Here is a 16353-nt window from a genome sequence, read left to right on the forward strand (position 1 = left end):
ATTCAACGAAAGCCAAACGTTAAAAAAAAAAAAAAAAATCATTTTATTCCTAAAACTTGTCGAGAAAAATCATTTTATTCGTATATATGGAAGGAAATTTCCCATGCAATATTCAGCGAGAGGAAAGTAGTAAGTACTCCATGGTTTCTTCTCAAATTTGAATGCAAAGAGATTCTGGTTCTTTCTGCTGAAGGCCGGCCGAACGGATATGCTTTTTTTTTTTTTTTGAAAAAGAGCCGGTAGCCATATGGAAGTGGCCCCGTCCCAAGTTTATTAATAAGCCCTCACTTATGGCGGAGGAATACTATGGATACAAGCCAAGTATGAGGGAGTTTACAGAAAAGAAAACAAAAACCACCCAAATACAAACCAACCTAAGAACCAAAAACGGCAAGACGGAAAAACAACAAAACAGAAACTAACAGGCCTAAAAAAATACGAAAATAAAACTAAACAGGCCTATAACAAAACAAAAAAGCATCTAAACAAGCCTAACAAATAAAAACTAAATAACCAGAAACAACAAAAACAAACCTGGACCTCAGACTAACAACGCAAGTACGGAATGCCAAGAAAATCCAGCCGCACAATACCTTTTAAATACCTGGGAAAATCTTGATTGCCGTTATACGTGACATTCAAACCCATTTCTCCTTCTCTAGCAAGAAAATCCGCTGCACTGTTACCTTCCCGCAATTGATGAACCACAACAAAATTAAGCCCCTCGAGTTCCTTGCGCAAAGCCTCCCAAAAATCCCAAAGATACCACACAGAGCATTTACCCTTACAAAGCCAATCAACAACAATATGAGAATCACTTTCAATAATCACATTAATCAAATGGAGCCGTTTACACAATCTAATACCATCCAGAATAGCTTTCATTTCAGCGCCATTATTCGTTCCCACCCCATAATGGGCAGAAAAAGCCCCTTTAACCAGACCATTCCAATCTCTAATAATGCCACCCCTCCCGAATTACCCGGATTACCTCTACAACTCCCATCGCAATTAAGCTTCACCCAGCCCGAAGGGGGCCTGGACCATTTAACAATTTTACTAGGACGCATAGAAATGTGAGGCCTCTCTAAATTAAAATCTTCCAAAATCTTCAAGTCGTGCATGGATAAAGGACTAACAGAATTAATATTATTCGCCAAAGATTGAATCCACACCCGAACACTTCTCCAAACAATCACTGCCGAATCATATTTGCCATCCATTCTAGCCTTACAACGTCTCTTCCAAAGGCACCAAGTGATGATACAAGGAATTAAGCCAACAAGAGTACCTTTAAAAGAGGATTTTTTAGCATAAGAAAACCAGCCAGCTACTCTATTTTTCCAAGGAAGATTGCAACTACAAGGGATACCCAGAACAGTACTGGCTTTCAACCAGACCTCAAAAGCCACTGCCCCCATAGAAAAAATATGGTCAATATCTTCCATACACCTCCTCTCACAACAGTCACACGCAGAGGCAAGAGACACACCTTTACTTTGAACCTGAACGTCCACAGGCAGACAATTGAACCAAATTTTCCACAAACATATAGAAATACGCTTAGGAAGAAGCTGGTGCCAAAACCAATCATGCCAAGGTAATTCCTGTCCTCTCTTTCTCACCACCTCCCAAGCTGTACGAGTAGAAAACCGGCCATCAGTAGAAGGCTTCCACACAAATAAATCCGGACCAGGAATAACATTAATAGGCATCTGAATAATTTCCTCAACAACCTCCTCACTAACCAGTTCCCTAAGTAAGTCCTCATCCCAGGAATTATTGGACCAACAATCTTGAAGACGCAGCCTGTTATTAGTAATCTCATCCACCCGAATGGAAAGGGGGCCTGAAGCCAACCATCTATCAAACCAAAAAGAAGCATTACCACCACGCACAAGGACCTTCACATTGTCCATAACTTCCGGAAGCACCTTAACAAGCGATCTCCAGAATCTAGAATCAGTTGGCTTCACCTTGTAAGTAGAAAAATGGCTATGACGAATATATTTTGCACGAAAAAAATCAGACCAAAGATTGTTAGAAGACAAAATACGGAAAGCAAACTTCATATGGAGAGATTTTTGAACCTCTTTAAGATCTTTCATGCCCAAACCACCATCTTTGGTAGGCACACAAATACGCCTCCACGACCTCCAATGATATTTCCTTTTACCATCATTCTCACCCCAAAAAAAATTAGCTAACAAAGCATGAATACGAGACAAAGATATGGAAGGCACACACATAACAGATAATAAGTGGATAGGCATACTATTTAAAACATGGTTAATTAAAATCAATCTCCCACCCGAGGATAACAATTTAAACTTCCAACCGGCAACTTTGTTTCTGATTTTATCAATTAACGGCTCAAAAACCCGGGTAGACAATCTACCAGAAACCAACGGCACACCCAAATAAGTAGTAGGAAACTTACCTTCCTTAAAGCCCGTAAGACTCAGCAAACTCCTCTTACGTAAATTAGAAATAAGCTTAGAAAGAAAAAGAGCAGATTTATCCCTGTTGATTTTTTGACCGGACCACCTCTCATAAGTATCAAGCGTATGCAGCAAATTAGTAATAGACCTCTTACCCCCATTAGTAAAAATAAGGATATCATCAGCATAAAGTAAGTGAGAAACCAAAGGGGCACCAATAGGATGGCTAAATTTGCCAATCCGACCATCCTGAAAATTACTCCTGAGCAACCGAGACAAAACTTCTTCCATGAGGATGAAAAGGTAGGGAGAAAGAGGATCCCCTTGACGAAGACCCCTGGCAGACTGGAAAAAACCTTTTAAGGTACCATTCATCATGACAGAAAACCATTGAGACTGCACACAGTTAGCAATAATCTGACAAACAGAATCAGAAAAACCAAAAGCCCTGATCACATTCAATAAAAAATCCCAATTCACCCTATCATAAGCCTTAGCCATATCAAGTTTAATCAAAACATTACCACCAACAGATTTTTTATGAATCGACTGAACCATCTCCTGAGCAAGGGTAATATTTTCAAAAATACTACGCCCGGGAATAAACGCACCTTGTTCATAAGAGACCAAAACATCAAGAACAGAATTAAGACGATTCACAAAAATCTTAGAAAAAATTTTATAAGCCACAGAGCACAAACTAATAGGACGGAATTTATCAAAACCAGAAGGTTCAGGCACTTTAGGGATAAGAACAATAAAAGAGGAAGAATAAAACCTGGATAGAGGAACACCCCTGAAGAAATCTCCAGCAGCCGCTACCACATCCTCTTTGATAATATCCCAGCAAGACATATAAAAGCCCGAACCAAAACCATCAGGCCCCGGGCTACTATTCTTCGGAATAGAAAAAACAGCTTGTTTCACTTCCAACTCAGAAGGAACCGCGCATAACCAAAGATTTTCTTCATCTGAAATTTTCTTCTCAATAATCCTCGACAAGTCACAGTGATCCACCGTAGAGACATCAGAAAGGAAGTTACGAAAATAAATCACGGCCTCCTCATGAACCTCTTCAGCAGTACACAAAACTCTCCCATCAGCAAGGACCATTTTACTAATATGCCCCTTGTTATGCCTCTGGTTAATAACTGAATGAAAAAACTTTGAATTTTGATCCCCCTCAGTCAACCATTTCTTTTTAGCAATTTGGGCAAGACGAGAAGCTTCCCTTTTCTCCCATATATCAATTTCGGTCTTAGTAGCCACAAAATCATCCTCAATCTCCTCAGAAAAACTAGATTGAAGTTGGGTATCTAAAAATTCTAACCTCTCTTCCAACGCACGAATATTCACATCCACCCTACCAAAAACATTTTTATTCCAGGCACGAAGCGCTATCTTGGTTCTTTTCAGACGAATAGAGAGCTTAAGAAGGCCAGACGCCGTATCTTGCTGGTTCCAAGCTTCCTTCACACACATAAGAAAACCATCATGTGAGCACCACATATTCAAAAAACGAAAAGGAGAGGGGCCATAGGACAAAGCTGTATGATCCGAGCAAACAACCATCGGGCAATGATCAGAAGATTTTCGGCTCAAATAATTGAAATGAACAGAAGGAAAGATACTGGCAAAAAAATTATTCATGAGCACTCTGTCTAATTTAGCCCAACTTCTGGACACTCCCCCATGTCCATTACACCACGACATGCGCTGGCCAGAACTAGAAACCTCTAACAGACCACAACGATCAATACAATCGTTGAATTCAAGCATCGAGATAAAAGGCCGAGGATTCCCACCAACTCTTTCCGAGTCCCTGCGAATAACATTAAAATCACCCAAAACTAACCAAGGCTGATCCAAAACAGTCCACTCCTCTAAATCATGCCAAAGTTCTCTTCTCTCAACATAAGAACACTTAGCATAGACAAAAGTAACAAAAACACGATGAGCATCCCACTTGAACCAACCAGACACGGATTGGGTCGTACAAAGCACAATCTCAAAAATGTTAGGAATATTCCAGAAAACCCACAACTTACCACCCTGATTAGCATTAGAAGCATAATAATTAAAATCCAAATAACACCCAAGAGAAGCCATACGAGAATCATCAACAAAAGGTTCCGAGATAGCAAATAAGGAAACCTTGAATTTAATGAGTAACTTCTTCAAAATACCTCTGGAACTGCCTAGCCCTCTAATATTCCAGAAAAAAATCTTATCAGTCATAAATTCAATTTTTGGGAGCGGGTATGAACCCGTTGTGATTTTCTCAACGCCTTATCCTCCTTCATATTTAAATTCTCATTGGCCGAAATATGATCCGCATCCGAGGCATAACACTTTTCTTTGCCCATCACAGCAGGTAGAGCACCCTCCTCATTTTCAGAATCATAACACCGCGCCCTCTCCCCATGGAAAACCAGCGTACGCGAACTCGGCGGGACTTCCTGCACCTTTTCACCATCAGCTTGCACCTGCGGAACACTATCACACCAAACTTCCTCACAATCATCTTCACTATCTATGGCGCAAATATCATTCAATTGCTGGCCAGCATCCAAATTAGTAACAGCAGTAGCATGCTCGCATAGCTCCACAGCCGCAACGTCCTCCAACGAAAGAGTAATACCAGGTTCCTGCTGGACGACGCACACGGCACGGTTGATACCAGGTTCCTGCTGGGCGACGCACACGGCAAGATTATTTTCCAACAAATCCGATGGGTGGATATTCTCATCAGAGCAAAGAGGAGATGATGCCCCCAGCCTACTAACACACGTCCCTTCTTTGCTGCCCGTCACAAGAGAGTTGATAAGCTTAACAGAAAACTCTGCACCCTCCTCTGTTTTTTCCCCTGCATTACTTGATTCGGGTTTCTCAGGTTTTTGCTCAAGATTCATTTTCGCATGGTCATCTTCTTTGGATATCACCACGGCAGAATTCTTCCGACCCACTTCCCTCCATATTTTTCCATCATCCTTATTTCCTTCCCCATTTCTGGTCTGTTTCCCGACATGCACACGGCTTGCACGCTGTCCCGTTCTACAAGCCACCTCCGTATGGCCTTGCCTATAACATTTATTACAATAAAACCCTGGCTTCTCATAGACCACCGACTGCCAAATCTGCTGCGAACCAAACATCACAGGAAATCCTTTAATCTGCTCGTCTCTGAGATCAACAGCAACACACAACCGTGCCCCGGTGGCCCGGGTTCTATAAACCGTAGCATTGTCCGTTCCCAAAAACTTCCCAAAACGTGTGGCAAAGCTTTGAAGACAATCCAACCGATACAAATGCAAAGGTAAACCAGGCAAAAAAATCCATTGAGGAGCAATGGTTGGTTCTCGTTTCAGATCAAAACCCACGGACCAGTTGAACAACCGGAACGGAACGCCTGCCACCACCCTGCCTTCACGTGCCCATGCATGTAAGTAGTCTTTTTCATTAGCAAGGTGTAATAAAACATGGAAATCATCCATAAAACTGATCATCGGCACCTCACTAAACCCCCAAGTTTTGATAATATTCTTCCGTAAAACATCAATGGAAGGTCTGGTGGATAAAAACTTAAGGACCAAAGCAAATTTTAAATCTTCGGCTGCCTTTTCCATCTCAAGATCCGAGAAGATGAAACCAAGCTCACCATTAATTACCTCAGGACGCCGGACTGGAAGTTTGAATTTTGGGGGAGGAATAGGCCGCTGCAACGCCTCCGCAAACGTACGCCTCTCGCCGTTCTCATTGCCGACTGTAATCTCCAACCCCACCAGAGGGGGCCCTACCGGAATCTTGTCCAGCCCACCGGTCCCAGAGGCCACCGGAGGGCCGTTCATCATAGCCCACGAAGACAAGTGCCGCGCACAAAACCCTAGCAGAGCATGCAGCAGACGTTCACGGCCGAACGGATATGCTGTTTTCTACTTTCATAAGGAATTTGGTGCTTTCTATCCCAAAGAAACAAAAATTTCTACGAGAGGAAAAGGCAGAGAGCTTGCTTGCTATATTTGATTTTCTGACGACATGATCATGGAGCTGAAACTGAAAAATTTATGGAATATTTGAGCTGTGATCGAGACACGTTTAGTGGGTCCTTTTTTTTATTGGATAAGCAAAAGCTAGCTAACTAGCTAGCCACCATGGAACAAGATCGCATTCACTCCTCTTTTCCTTCTCGATCGGTTGCTTCATTCATGTTACTTGAATATTCAAACGAGTAAGTTGATCATGACACACTAAAACCCAATGAATTAGTGTTTTTTTTTTTTTTTTTATACAAAAAAAAAATTGAATTTCTTTTGTTTTGTTTTTTTTAAATAAATAAAACGAGTATGTGATCAAGACATGATTGCCTTAGAAACAAAATAAAATAGATCGAGAGCCAACTTATTGTCTGAATTTGAGAATTTTAAGTGAGAGAAAAAAAAATCTATAAAGTCATGATCAGCTCTATAATATTTATTGTTTATTTAAGTTGGGATAATTACTAATTGAAGAAATCTTTTTCCCAAACGGCTTCTAATTAAAAACCTCATGAGTTTTTAATAGGCTGCTGCTGATCAATTCCAGCTTTAATTGTTTGGACGTTCGAAATTCTCCTTTTTAGTACACATTTTCAATTTTCCATCCAATTAATTTGCATTATCACTCACGCGCGTGCCAAATAATTGTGTATGCATTTTTTAAAAAATAATCTCTTTGTAACATTTTTTTTAATAAAAAAAGCAAAACCAAAAATATTCATTTTCATGGAAAAATTAATTAAACCGCGTATTCTTGCTTGCGAACTTAATTTTAAAAATATAAATACAACATATCTAGATCTGAGAAAGATTTATTTCCATGTAATTAATTGATCATGACTAGCAGTACCAATTATAAATTAAAACATAAAATTATTTTTCAGTGCCGAGAGATGAAGCAACAAATAAATTAAAAGGAAGTATACTATATATAGCTAGGAGCTTAGCAGATAAATATAAATATAAATATAAATATTAATAAATATAGAGATATAAATATTAATAAATATATAGGGGGAATATATAATAGATAATTGTGAAGCTACCATGCATTCTCCAACAAAGAAAGATTCAAGAACCCTTCAAAAGGAAACAAAGCAAAAGTATTAGTGAAGCACAAGAAAGAATCACCCATGCTAGCTTTTTTGAAATGAAAACAATGGGCATGCACGCGGCACTTGTACTATACCAAATGAAACTTCCTTGTCCTAATCCAATTAACTGTACGTAGCAACTTTAGCCTTTTGCTATAAATACAAGCAAGAATATCATCATCATCATCAACCTCACTCCATATCAAATATTGCAAATATATATATATATATATCTTGGCAAAGCTATAGAGAGAGAGAGAACAGATCACAGTGATCAGAAAATGAGGCCTGCAAACAACTTCACCACAACCGTTGATTCCGGGTTCGGGAACTGGAACTCTCCCATTCCTTATCTCTTTGGCGGCCTAGCACTCATGTTGGGACTCATTGCGATGGCCTTGGTGATCCTAGCTTGCTCTTATCGTAAATATTCTTTGTCCGACTCATCCCGCCCTAGAGATGCTGAAGAAAAAATATCTGCAGCACAGCCAGTGAACATGCCTGTGGATTCCGAGCCAAAGATTGTTGTCATCATGGCTGGAGATGACAACCCTACGTACTTGGCCAAACCCGTCTCTTCGACATCCCATGGCGCTGATCATGAACAAGTCTAAGCTATTGGATCTCTTAATTATACTACTCCTCATGCATGCGAGTTGAATTAATACTTGTATATTTTCTGTTCCTTTTCTTGGCATTAGAATTAATTTTCTGTAGTCTTCTCATGATCTAGGCTTTTTTATCAGCTTTCAGCTAGCGAGAATCTGTAAAAATGAGTTTTTAATAAAATAATATATATCTATTATTCCTTTTTATTCTTAATTTTTTCGTTATTTTTTTTCCTTGATCGACTATATTTTTCAGACTATTGCATATATGCGTGGGATGATGATCATCAACTTGCTGATCCAAATTAATAATCTTTCCATGGCCAAAAATTATAATAACAAAAACAAGAATAGAATGATTATGTATATCATGATGAACTGATGTTGTAGCTTAAAAGCTAAGCGAACTTAGTTTGTGCATCTTAATTTAATTGGAAGCAACGTCGACAAACTAATTATTTCTTCCATGGTATAACTTCAGCTAGAATTTATATATACTTTCACTTTAATTCCAAAACATTTTATTTCTGTTTTTTCCCTCATAATCTTATTAATGATCAACCAAACAATCAAGTTCAAAAGAAATAAAGGGGAGAAAGCTCAAATTAAGAAGGAAAAGACAGAAACGGAATGAGATGATTTTGTCCAAATGCATGCAGTAATTTGTGATTCAGAAATTAATTTCATGATCCCTTCTGGGCAAGCAAATCTTAATTATAATTAGTTATCCAAATTAAAGAAAAAAAAAATCTTCAAGAAATGTCAATTTGAAGAAGATCAAAGAAAGTTTCCAACAGTACTTTGCATCTCCATATATATATATATAGCATAAATAAACCCACCAATCATTATGGCTCTGATTTCTTTGCCGCGCGCAGTTAATTTGAAGCTACTAATTTCACACTAATTTTTGACCTGTAATACTACTAATTAATTTCATGCTGTTTTTAGCGCTTCTGTTGGGTTAAGGGATAAGGTGATAGATCAGAAGAATTTACGTCAGAAAGCAAGGACAAGATCATATTGAACTTAAAAGATAATATTTTTGGGAGTAGATCTTCAATGGGACTTTTTAGCGTCAAAATCAGGCCACATCAGAAGAGCACTAACTTTTGACTTGCGTGCGTTAACGTTGATCGATCCGGCCCCCAGCAGCTAGCTAGCTGTTTTTACCCCCAATTGAACATTCGATTTTCTTGGTCCATGTTATATATATATGAATCAGCCGACGTTTCCATTTCCATGCAGAAACTTATAAATTCTAAGAAGCACTTGAGATCTTTGTGAAAAAAACCAGCAAGACTTGGACGATACTAAAAGAAAACTTTGGCCATTCTACAGAAAGTTATAGATAAGTTCACTTTAATTAATTAGCTAGCCTCAATGATTCGATTCATGGCCGAGTCGTGGCATATAATTTTCTGACGACTCAGAAAACTCGAAGTAATTTTTCCTACATGATCATCGCGCGGTTTCCTCCTAAATAACATGAATTTGTCAATGATGTGCATTTTCTGATCTCATGTTGATCATCTTGTCACACTAGTCCACCGCCATTACTTCAAGGCCAGATCATAGATTGTGTGTGTGTGTATATATATATATATTTATATATAATTATAAAACATGGACTAATTGAAGTAGTGGGTACGTAATGGATCAGAAACACCGGTACCTAAAGATAGAATAAGCTGACTTCCAAATGACCTTTGTTAACCACCAAAGACCCACGTCCTCTTCCTTTATCCTAATTAATTACTATATATGAGTCTTCAAGTTGGCTACTTTGCCAACTAAGTTTGACAGGAGGGGATGACAATTGACAATTGTGTTTATAATACGGCACTTGATTAGGTTAAAAGACGTGGCTGCTCGAAAATGCACATCATGTATTCTGGGTACCACTCATGTGAATATATATTAGTGGTGAGAAATGTATGAAGGTTAGTATGGAATGGACATTTTCTTCTTGTATTATCAAGTCATGTGGAATGGACAAAGGAGCAAGTGAAAAGAGGTTGTTTTTTTTCTCAGAAAATGGCAGATTAGTCTAAAGGGGGTGCACTTAATTAATACGTCAACTTCTGTAGTGGGAGACACGTGAAATGATGATAATTTCCACTAGGATTAATTGTAAAAATATTATCCCACAAATCTGTTGAGTTTCTAGCTCATTGACATTGACAGAACCAGCTTATATAATTCATACCTCCTGATCCACCAATCCCTCTCATATTGGGTATATATATTTTAATTTCCTGTATGTATATATGTGTTGGTGGCTGGAAGACTCTTCTGCAATATATTAACGTTGATAGCGCCGTACGTAAAAAAGTTATATATATAAGAGATATATGATCACGTTAATGTTGCAGATCATATATATATATATATATATATAGATATATATATCTAATCAATTTGGATATACCCAATCTTTAATCACTATATATTTCTCCCTATTCCTGATAAAGGGAATTCATGCATGTGATGCCTCCAATACAAAATAGTAATTCATGTGGAGAGTGGACACCGCGAGATCATTATTATGAGTACTCTAAATTCGTCTCATCAATATTATTATTGAATTTTGAGGTTGTCAGGGCGGACTTCTCTCTCTCTCTCTCTCTTTTTCTTCGTTCCTTCCAATATTGATATAGCAACATTAGGCAATTTTTTCTCATTTCACACACACACATATATATATATATATATATATATATATGTGTGTGTGTGTGAATCCCATGAGGGAGGAGGCTAGCTAGGGAAAGGGGAGGAAATTATAACTATATCTATCTATATATATAAAATGTCTATGAGACGGATATGAGACAGAATTTCTTGTTTTAACGTTTAATTTTTTTGTTTTCGTTAAAGTGCTTAACGGCAACAATCCCACATATCCTTTTATTCCCCTCTCTCCAACTTTTTGTGCGTGTGTGTGCATAATAATGGCTTTGCAGGGAAAGCATAATATATATATATATATATATATATATAACTTTATTTAAAAATAATAATAATAATCCCTAGGTGAAGAATGTATTTCTTTGGACATTTAGAATGGAATATTATTAATTAAAACTTTTAAACACTTTAATATATATTTATATCTTTTCAAAGTTTTTAATACCGTTTTGAATATCTTTTGGTTAAAGCATTGCAATAAAATAAAATGAGATGAAACAATTGGAGTATTTGACTATCTAAATCATAAATTTCACAACTTAATATTCATAAGTACCAGAATTTTATAAACAGAACCACAATAGTGAAATATCCTCAACGAGATTATACAGTTATCCAGCAAAATATAATACAAAGCCAAAATATATAAAAAAAAAAGAGAAATAAATCTCATCTGACCCAAAACACGCCATTAAATACCATCATCTTGATGATGCAAATTCAATCATCTTGTTAAAGTACTGATTGTAGTAGTTAATTTATTTGTTAAAGTTCATTTGTAATATTCTATTCATTATATTACTTGTATAAAAGTTGAATCAATGTCTTCTAAACTATATATGCCATCAACTATTTTTATAAATTTTGTAAAAACATATATTATTTTTATAAAATAACTGTTTAATCTAACTAGACAAATGTGTTTTGCACGTTACTTTAATCTAGTGTGTGTGTGTGTGTGTATATATATATATATATATATATATATATATATATATTTAAGGTACGTAAATTAACTCATGTGGAAACAGCTTGAAAATGATCGATAAGGGATAAGGCCAAAGTCATTGACTCATTCCTTCTTTTTTTCTTTTTCTTTTTTTCCCTGGAAAATCTTCATTGCTTCCTAATTTGACGTATCCTTTATGGGTGAAAGTGATGGTATTTGCCACCCAGATGACATGCGGCCAGCTATATATGATTATTGCGTTTTAATTAATTCCCAATCCAATTCTTATCAAGCAAGTAATGAGAATCTCTTCCTCACAAACAAATTAAGTCATAACTCTATAATATGTATTTTTTTTTTAATCACTGTCTAGTACTTTATTATTGTCCCTTAATTTGCATATAATACAGTTGAAGTTCACTTGTAATTGCCATTTTTTTAATCCAAGTCTAATCAGAACATTAACAAATTATAAAGCACTTAAGAAACTGATCATAGAACAGTCATGAGCATATCATCTTCTACTAGCTATAGTTTATGTCATGAGAAAAATATGTTCATTGTGTTTGAGAAAAAAGAATAAACCAATTCATTTACATGCATCATGATCATGATCTAGTGCTTCAGCCAAAACCCCACGGTTCTCTTTTATTTATAAATGAGAACATCGATTCATGAGTGATCCACTCTCTATTTTGCATATGAAAGGGATGGAAATTGTGTTCAAATTAACATGCATATATATATATATATATATATATATATATTGTCATCATGGGTTGGTGGACATGATCGAAAAGGGACCCTCGGGACCAATCGATCATAATCAATGAGTGGACTGATTTATAAAAGTTGTTGAATGACTTGCAAGCTGATGATCAGTTGCATATATATATATATATATAGATATATATATATATATGTATGTGTGTATATATATATATATATATATATATATATATATATATATAACTTAGGAAGCAAAATTTATTCTCGTCACCAGGATCGATCACCTTTTGTTGGACAGCAATATTAGCATTGCCGTTCATGAAGGGAGAGCACAGGATTTTGGCACTAAGGATAATGTTGGGAGGGAGGAAAGCATTTGGTCGGTTTTATTTATAATTAGTACAAACATTGGACGAGCCAGCCACTTCAAAAATGCGGTTTTAAATGAGGCAATTAGTCCACATGATCATGTATATAAATATTATTCGATTAGTGTCGTTGTGCTGATCACATTATATAGTGGGGAGACATTTGTTGTTCGAAGTTCCACATGTGGACCTGGACACACACCCATTGATTCTAAAGTATATATGAACCGCTTTTGAATTTAAGATCATCATTTTCTTCAAATATCTCATCCGGCTACCTAATCGTCACGTAAATAAAGATGAGTATGTTTGGATAATGAGATGAGATGAGATGAGATATCTCTAAATAGTATAAAGTTAGGTTTGAATAGTGAGTTGAGATGAGATGAGACGAAAGTTGAAAGTTAAATAAGATATTGTTAGAATATTATTATTAATTTGAGATTTTTTTTAAAGGTAGAACAAACTCTATTAATTTATAACGGGACATTACAACTTTGATTTGAGACATAAAGAATATAAGCCAACTACTGCTTTTAAGGCTCCTCAATATACAAATTTCTTTGTGACTGACATAGTCTAGTCCATTATCTCTCTATAGAAAAACCGTCTGAGAGATAACACTCTGTCCTAAGACAGATTTAACAAATCCCACATTCTGTCCTTAGACAGAATTAAACAACCTCACACTCTATCTAAGACGGAGTAGTGGACATTCTATGGCCAAAAATCCAAGAGACTATGCATGAGAAAATAGCGAATTATAGCTTGAAAAGCTGTAGATCCACATTTTCAACCTTAGAGGAAATAAAAAATGCAAACACTGATACTATGGTGGCGCGTGAGGGACACGCATCACCCTAGAAGTACGTCGGAATATTAGGTTTGAAGAAAGCGATGGCCCTAGTCCCAGAAAAGCCCCGCGTGGCGAAGATAGAGCTCCCCTTGCGATGACACGTGGATGTCACACGCATTTTGGGCCGCTTGTGTGGCTTTTGCACCGCTTTGTTCGACAAGATTATTCATCCGTCTGAAGGATCGGCGCCTTGGCAATCTTGCAATGGGGCACGTGGTGGTCGTCTGGTTCCGGAGATCAACAAATCTACATTTCACCCTACTGTGAATGAAAAAACAAACAAAACTAGAAAAATAAAAGAAAAATTAGAGAGAAAATGAAGGAGGGATGAGGGAGGAAGGGAGGAGCCAAACCTCCAACCCCTCTCTTCTGGTCTGAGTTTTTTGAAGGGGGCGGCTGTGTAGAGAGAAAATGGAGAGAGTGAGAATAGGGTTTTTTTACTACTTCTTAATTAGGTTATAATTGTTCACCCGTATTCGGTTTCGAGTACTTTATTTTTTTATTGTATTGTTTTAAGATTTGAAAAAGTTAAATTATTTATTGTATTTTATGTAAGAATTTATGAAAATTATAATGATAAGATGAGATAAGATGAAATGAAATGAGTTGAGTTGAGAGTATTTCTCAATCCAGACTGAAAAATGGTTTGAGATAGGATGAGAAATGATATGTAAACAGTAATGAAATGGTTTGAGTTAAGATATTTTATTAGGTTTTAGAAAATATGAGGAAAAAAATTAAATAATAATATTATAAAGAAATAATAATAATTTTTTTCATATAATTTTTGTTTTTAAAAATTTAAAAAATTTGTATTATTTTTTATGTTTTATTTAAAAATTTAGAAAAAAAAAATATAATGATTAGGTAAAAATTATAAGATAAAAAAATTCAAAGTTTTAAATTTTAAAAGTATTTATTACCACGTAAACATTTATACCTGAATTGTGACTAAACGCGACTAGCTAGCTAGCTAGGTTGACAATTGACGGCAACATCTAGCTAGCTAGCTAGCTAGCTACTTTTCATTTAAAAAATAAATATTCTTAATTGGAGTGGGGTACTTAAGACGTACAATAATTAACTTTGATAGATTTCCAATTGAATCCCTCATTTGCCACTATATTTATTAATTTGCCACAATTTGCAGTACATAATTAAGAGAATGATCGTTATTACTAATTATTAATGAAAAATAATTACTGTTGAACCACCTAAATTTCAAGTGTTCACAACTTCACACTGCATGTATATATGGTAATCACAACCTTAATTAAGAAATCTTTTAGTTAGTAAGACAATTAATATACAGGGCTTCCCTAATTTCTTGGCATGCAAGAAATTAAAAGAAAAAATAGAGAAATATTTCATATAATTTTTATTAATAATAAATATGAAATTACATATTAATTATAACCACCTCGATTGATTCTATTTTCCTTTTTATTATAAGTACATCTTTGATACCGTCATCATTTATGTCAAGATGCCACAATTATATATGAGAAGTGATAAGTCTAGTAACTCACAAATCGATATAATTTTATGATACGTTAAATTTATTTTATAAATTTTTTTAAAATATTGTAATTATAGTGAGCAATATATATTCACTAAATTATCTTATTTAAGAAAAAAAAAAATACCCCAAGAAGCTGCTCGGCACGAAGTAATACACCACAACGCATGAGTAATCATGATCATTACCAATTGACATCATTGAATTATTAGGCATCAAAAAGAACGAAAAGGAATCTTCCATGCACCCAAATCCAAGCAATCCTAACTTCTCCCCTATAAATTCATGAACCACCATCCTCATTTTGCACTTACTCCACCAACCAGAAATCGAAAAGAAAAAATAGTAGGAAAAAAAAAAATTAAAAGAGAGGAGAGATATGCAGAGGCCGGCTACAAGCACGTCATCTTCAGTATCCGAAGTCCGGCTATGGAAGTCTCCGATCCCATATCTCTTTGGGAGCCTAGCTCTAATGTTGTTACTTATCGCCGTGGCATTGATCATCTTAGTTTGCTCGTACAGAAAACGTGTTTCCAATTCCTCAGGTGAAAACGAAGACAAGCCAGCTGCTGCAAAGACGATGGATGCAGTGATTGATACCGAGCCAAGGATCGTTGTTATAATGGCCGGGGACGACAAGCCCACGTACTTGGCTACTCCTTCCATTCCTTCGACTCACCCTAGTGAGCAAGTTTAATTACTTTAGCCTCACTGATTGCCGTTGAAGAAAAAAAAAATTGTTTCTGTAGAAGAGAGTAGGCTTGTGTCCTTTTGTTCGTTGCTGCTTCTGACTCTTCTTTATCTGTACTATGTACCATTTTTTGGTTTCTGTTTTACCATTTTCGCGAATATGTAAATTGATGAGTATTAATAGAGATGTTTTGAGCAATCAATCGGCGTCTGGCCTAAAACAATATGTTCGTGAAACCTAAGCAAAGTAATATATATCAGATAAAGTTCTTATGTCTATGTATATAGTCATCATCCTCAAGGGATAAAACAATTTCCCGAGACCATTTCCGGTGAAAACTGAGGCTTTTAGATCTTTTTTGTTGTTTTTTTCTTGA

The 16353-nt window shown here is 36.1% G+C and overlaps 4 protein-coding genes across 4 annotated transcripts; 2 read left to right on the top strand and 2 right to left on the bottom strand.

The window, feature by feature from the left end:
• Positions 1 to 546: 546 nt before the first annotated feature.
• LOC118344259 lies at positions 547 to 885 on the bottom strand. The gene has a single exon (XM_035684438.1). The coding sequence runs from the start codon at positions 883 to 885 to the stop codon at positions 547 to 549; it is 339 nt and encodes a 112-aa protein (XP_035540331.1).
• On the bottom strand, positions 882 to 4550 carry LOC118344262. Its single transcript, XM_035684465.1, has 3 exons — positions 3220 to 4550; positions 2441 to 2889; positions 882 to 2203 (listed from the first exon to the last, which is right to left on the bottom strand). Exons 1-3 carry the CDS (start codon positions 4548 to 4550, stop codon positions 882 to 884), a joined length of 3102 nt encoding a protein of 1033 aa, XP_035540358.1.
• A 3300-nt stretch (positions 4551 to 7850) lies between these two features.
• Positions 7851 to 8183, top strand: LOC108988046 (protein GLUTAMINE DUMPER 4-like). The gene has a single exon (XM_018961140.2). It carries the CDS (start codon positions 7851 to 7853, stop codon positions 8181 to 8183), a length of 333 nt encoding a protein of 110 aa, XP_018816685.1.
• Positions 8184 to 15665: 7482 nt separating this feature from the next.
• On the top strand, positions 15666 to 15983 carry LOC108987987 (protein GLUTAMINE DUMPER 6-like). Its single transcript, XM_018961069.1, has one exon. It carries the CDS (start codon positions 15666 to 15668, stop codon positions 15981 to 15983), a length of 318 nt encoding a protein of 105 aa, XP_018816614.1.
• The last annotated feature ends 370 nt before the right edge of the window (positions 15984 to 16353 follow it).

This window comes from Juglans regia, chromosome 1 (assembly GCF_001411555.2).
Source record: "Juglans regia cultivar Chandler chromosome 1, Walnut 2.0, whole genome shotgun sequence".
Lineage (NCBI taxonomy): Eukaryota > Viridiplantae > Streptophyta > Magnoliopsida > Fagales > Juglandaceae > Juglans > Juglans regia.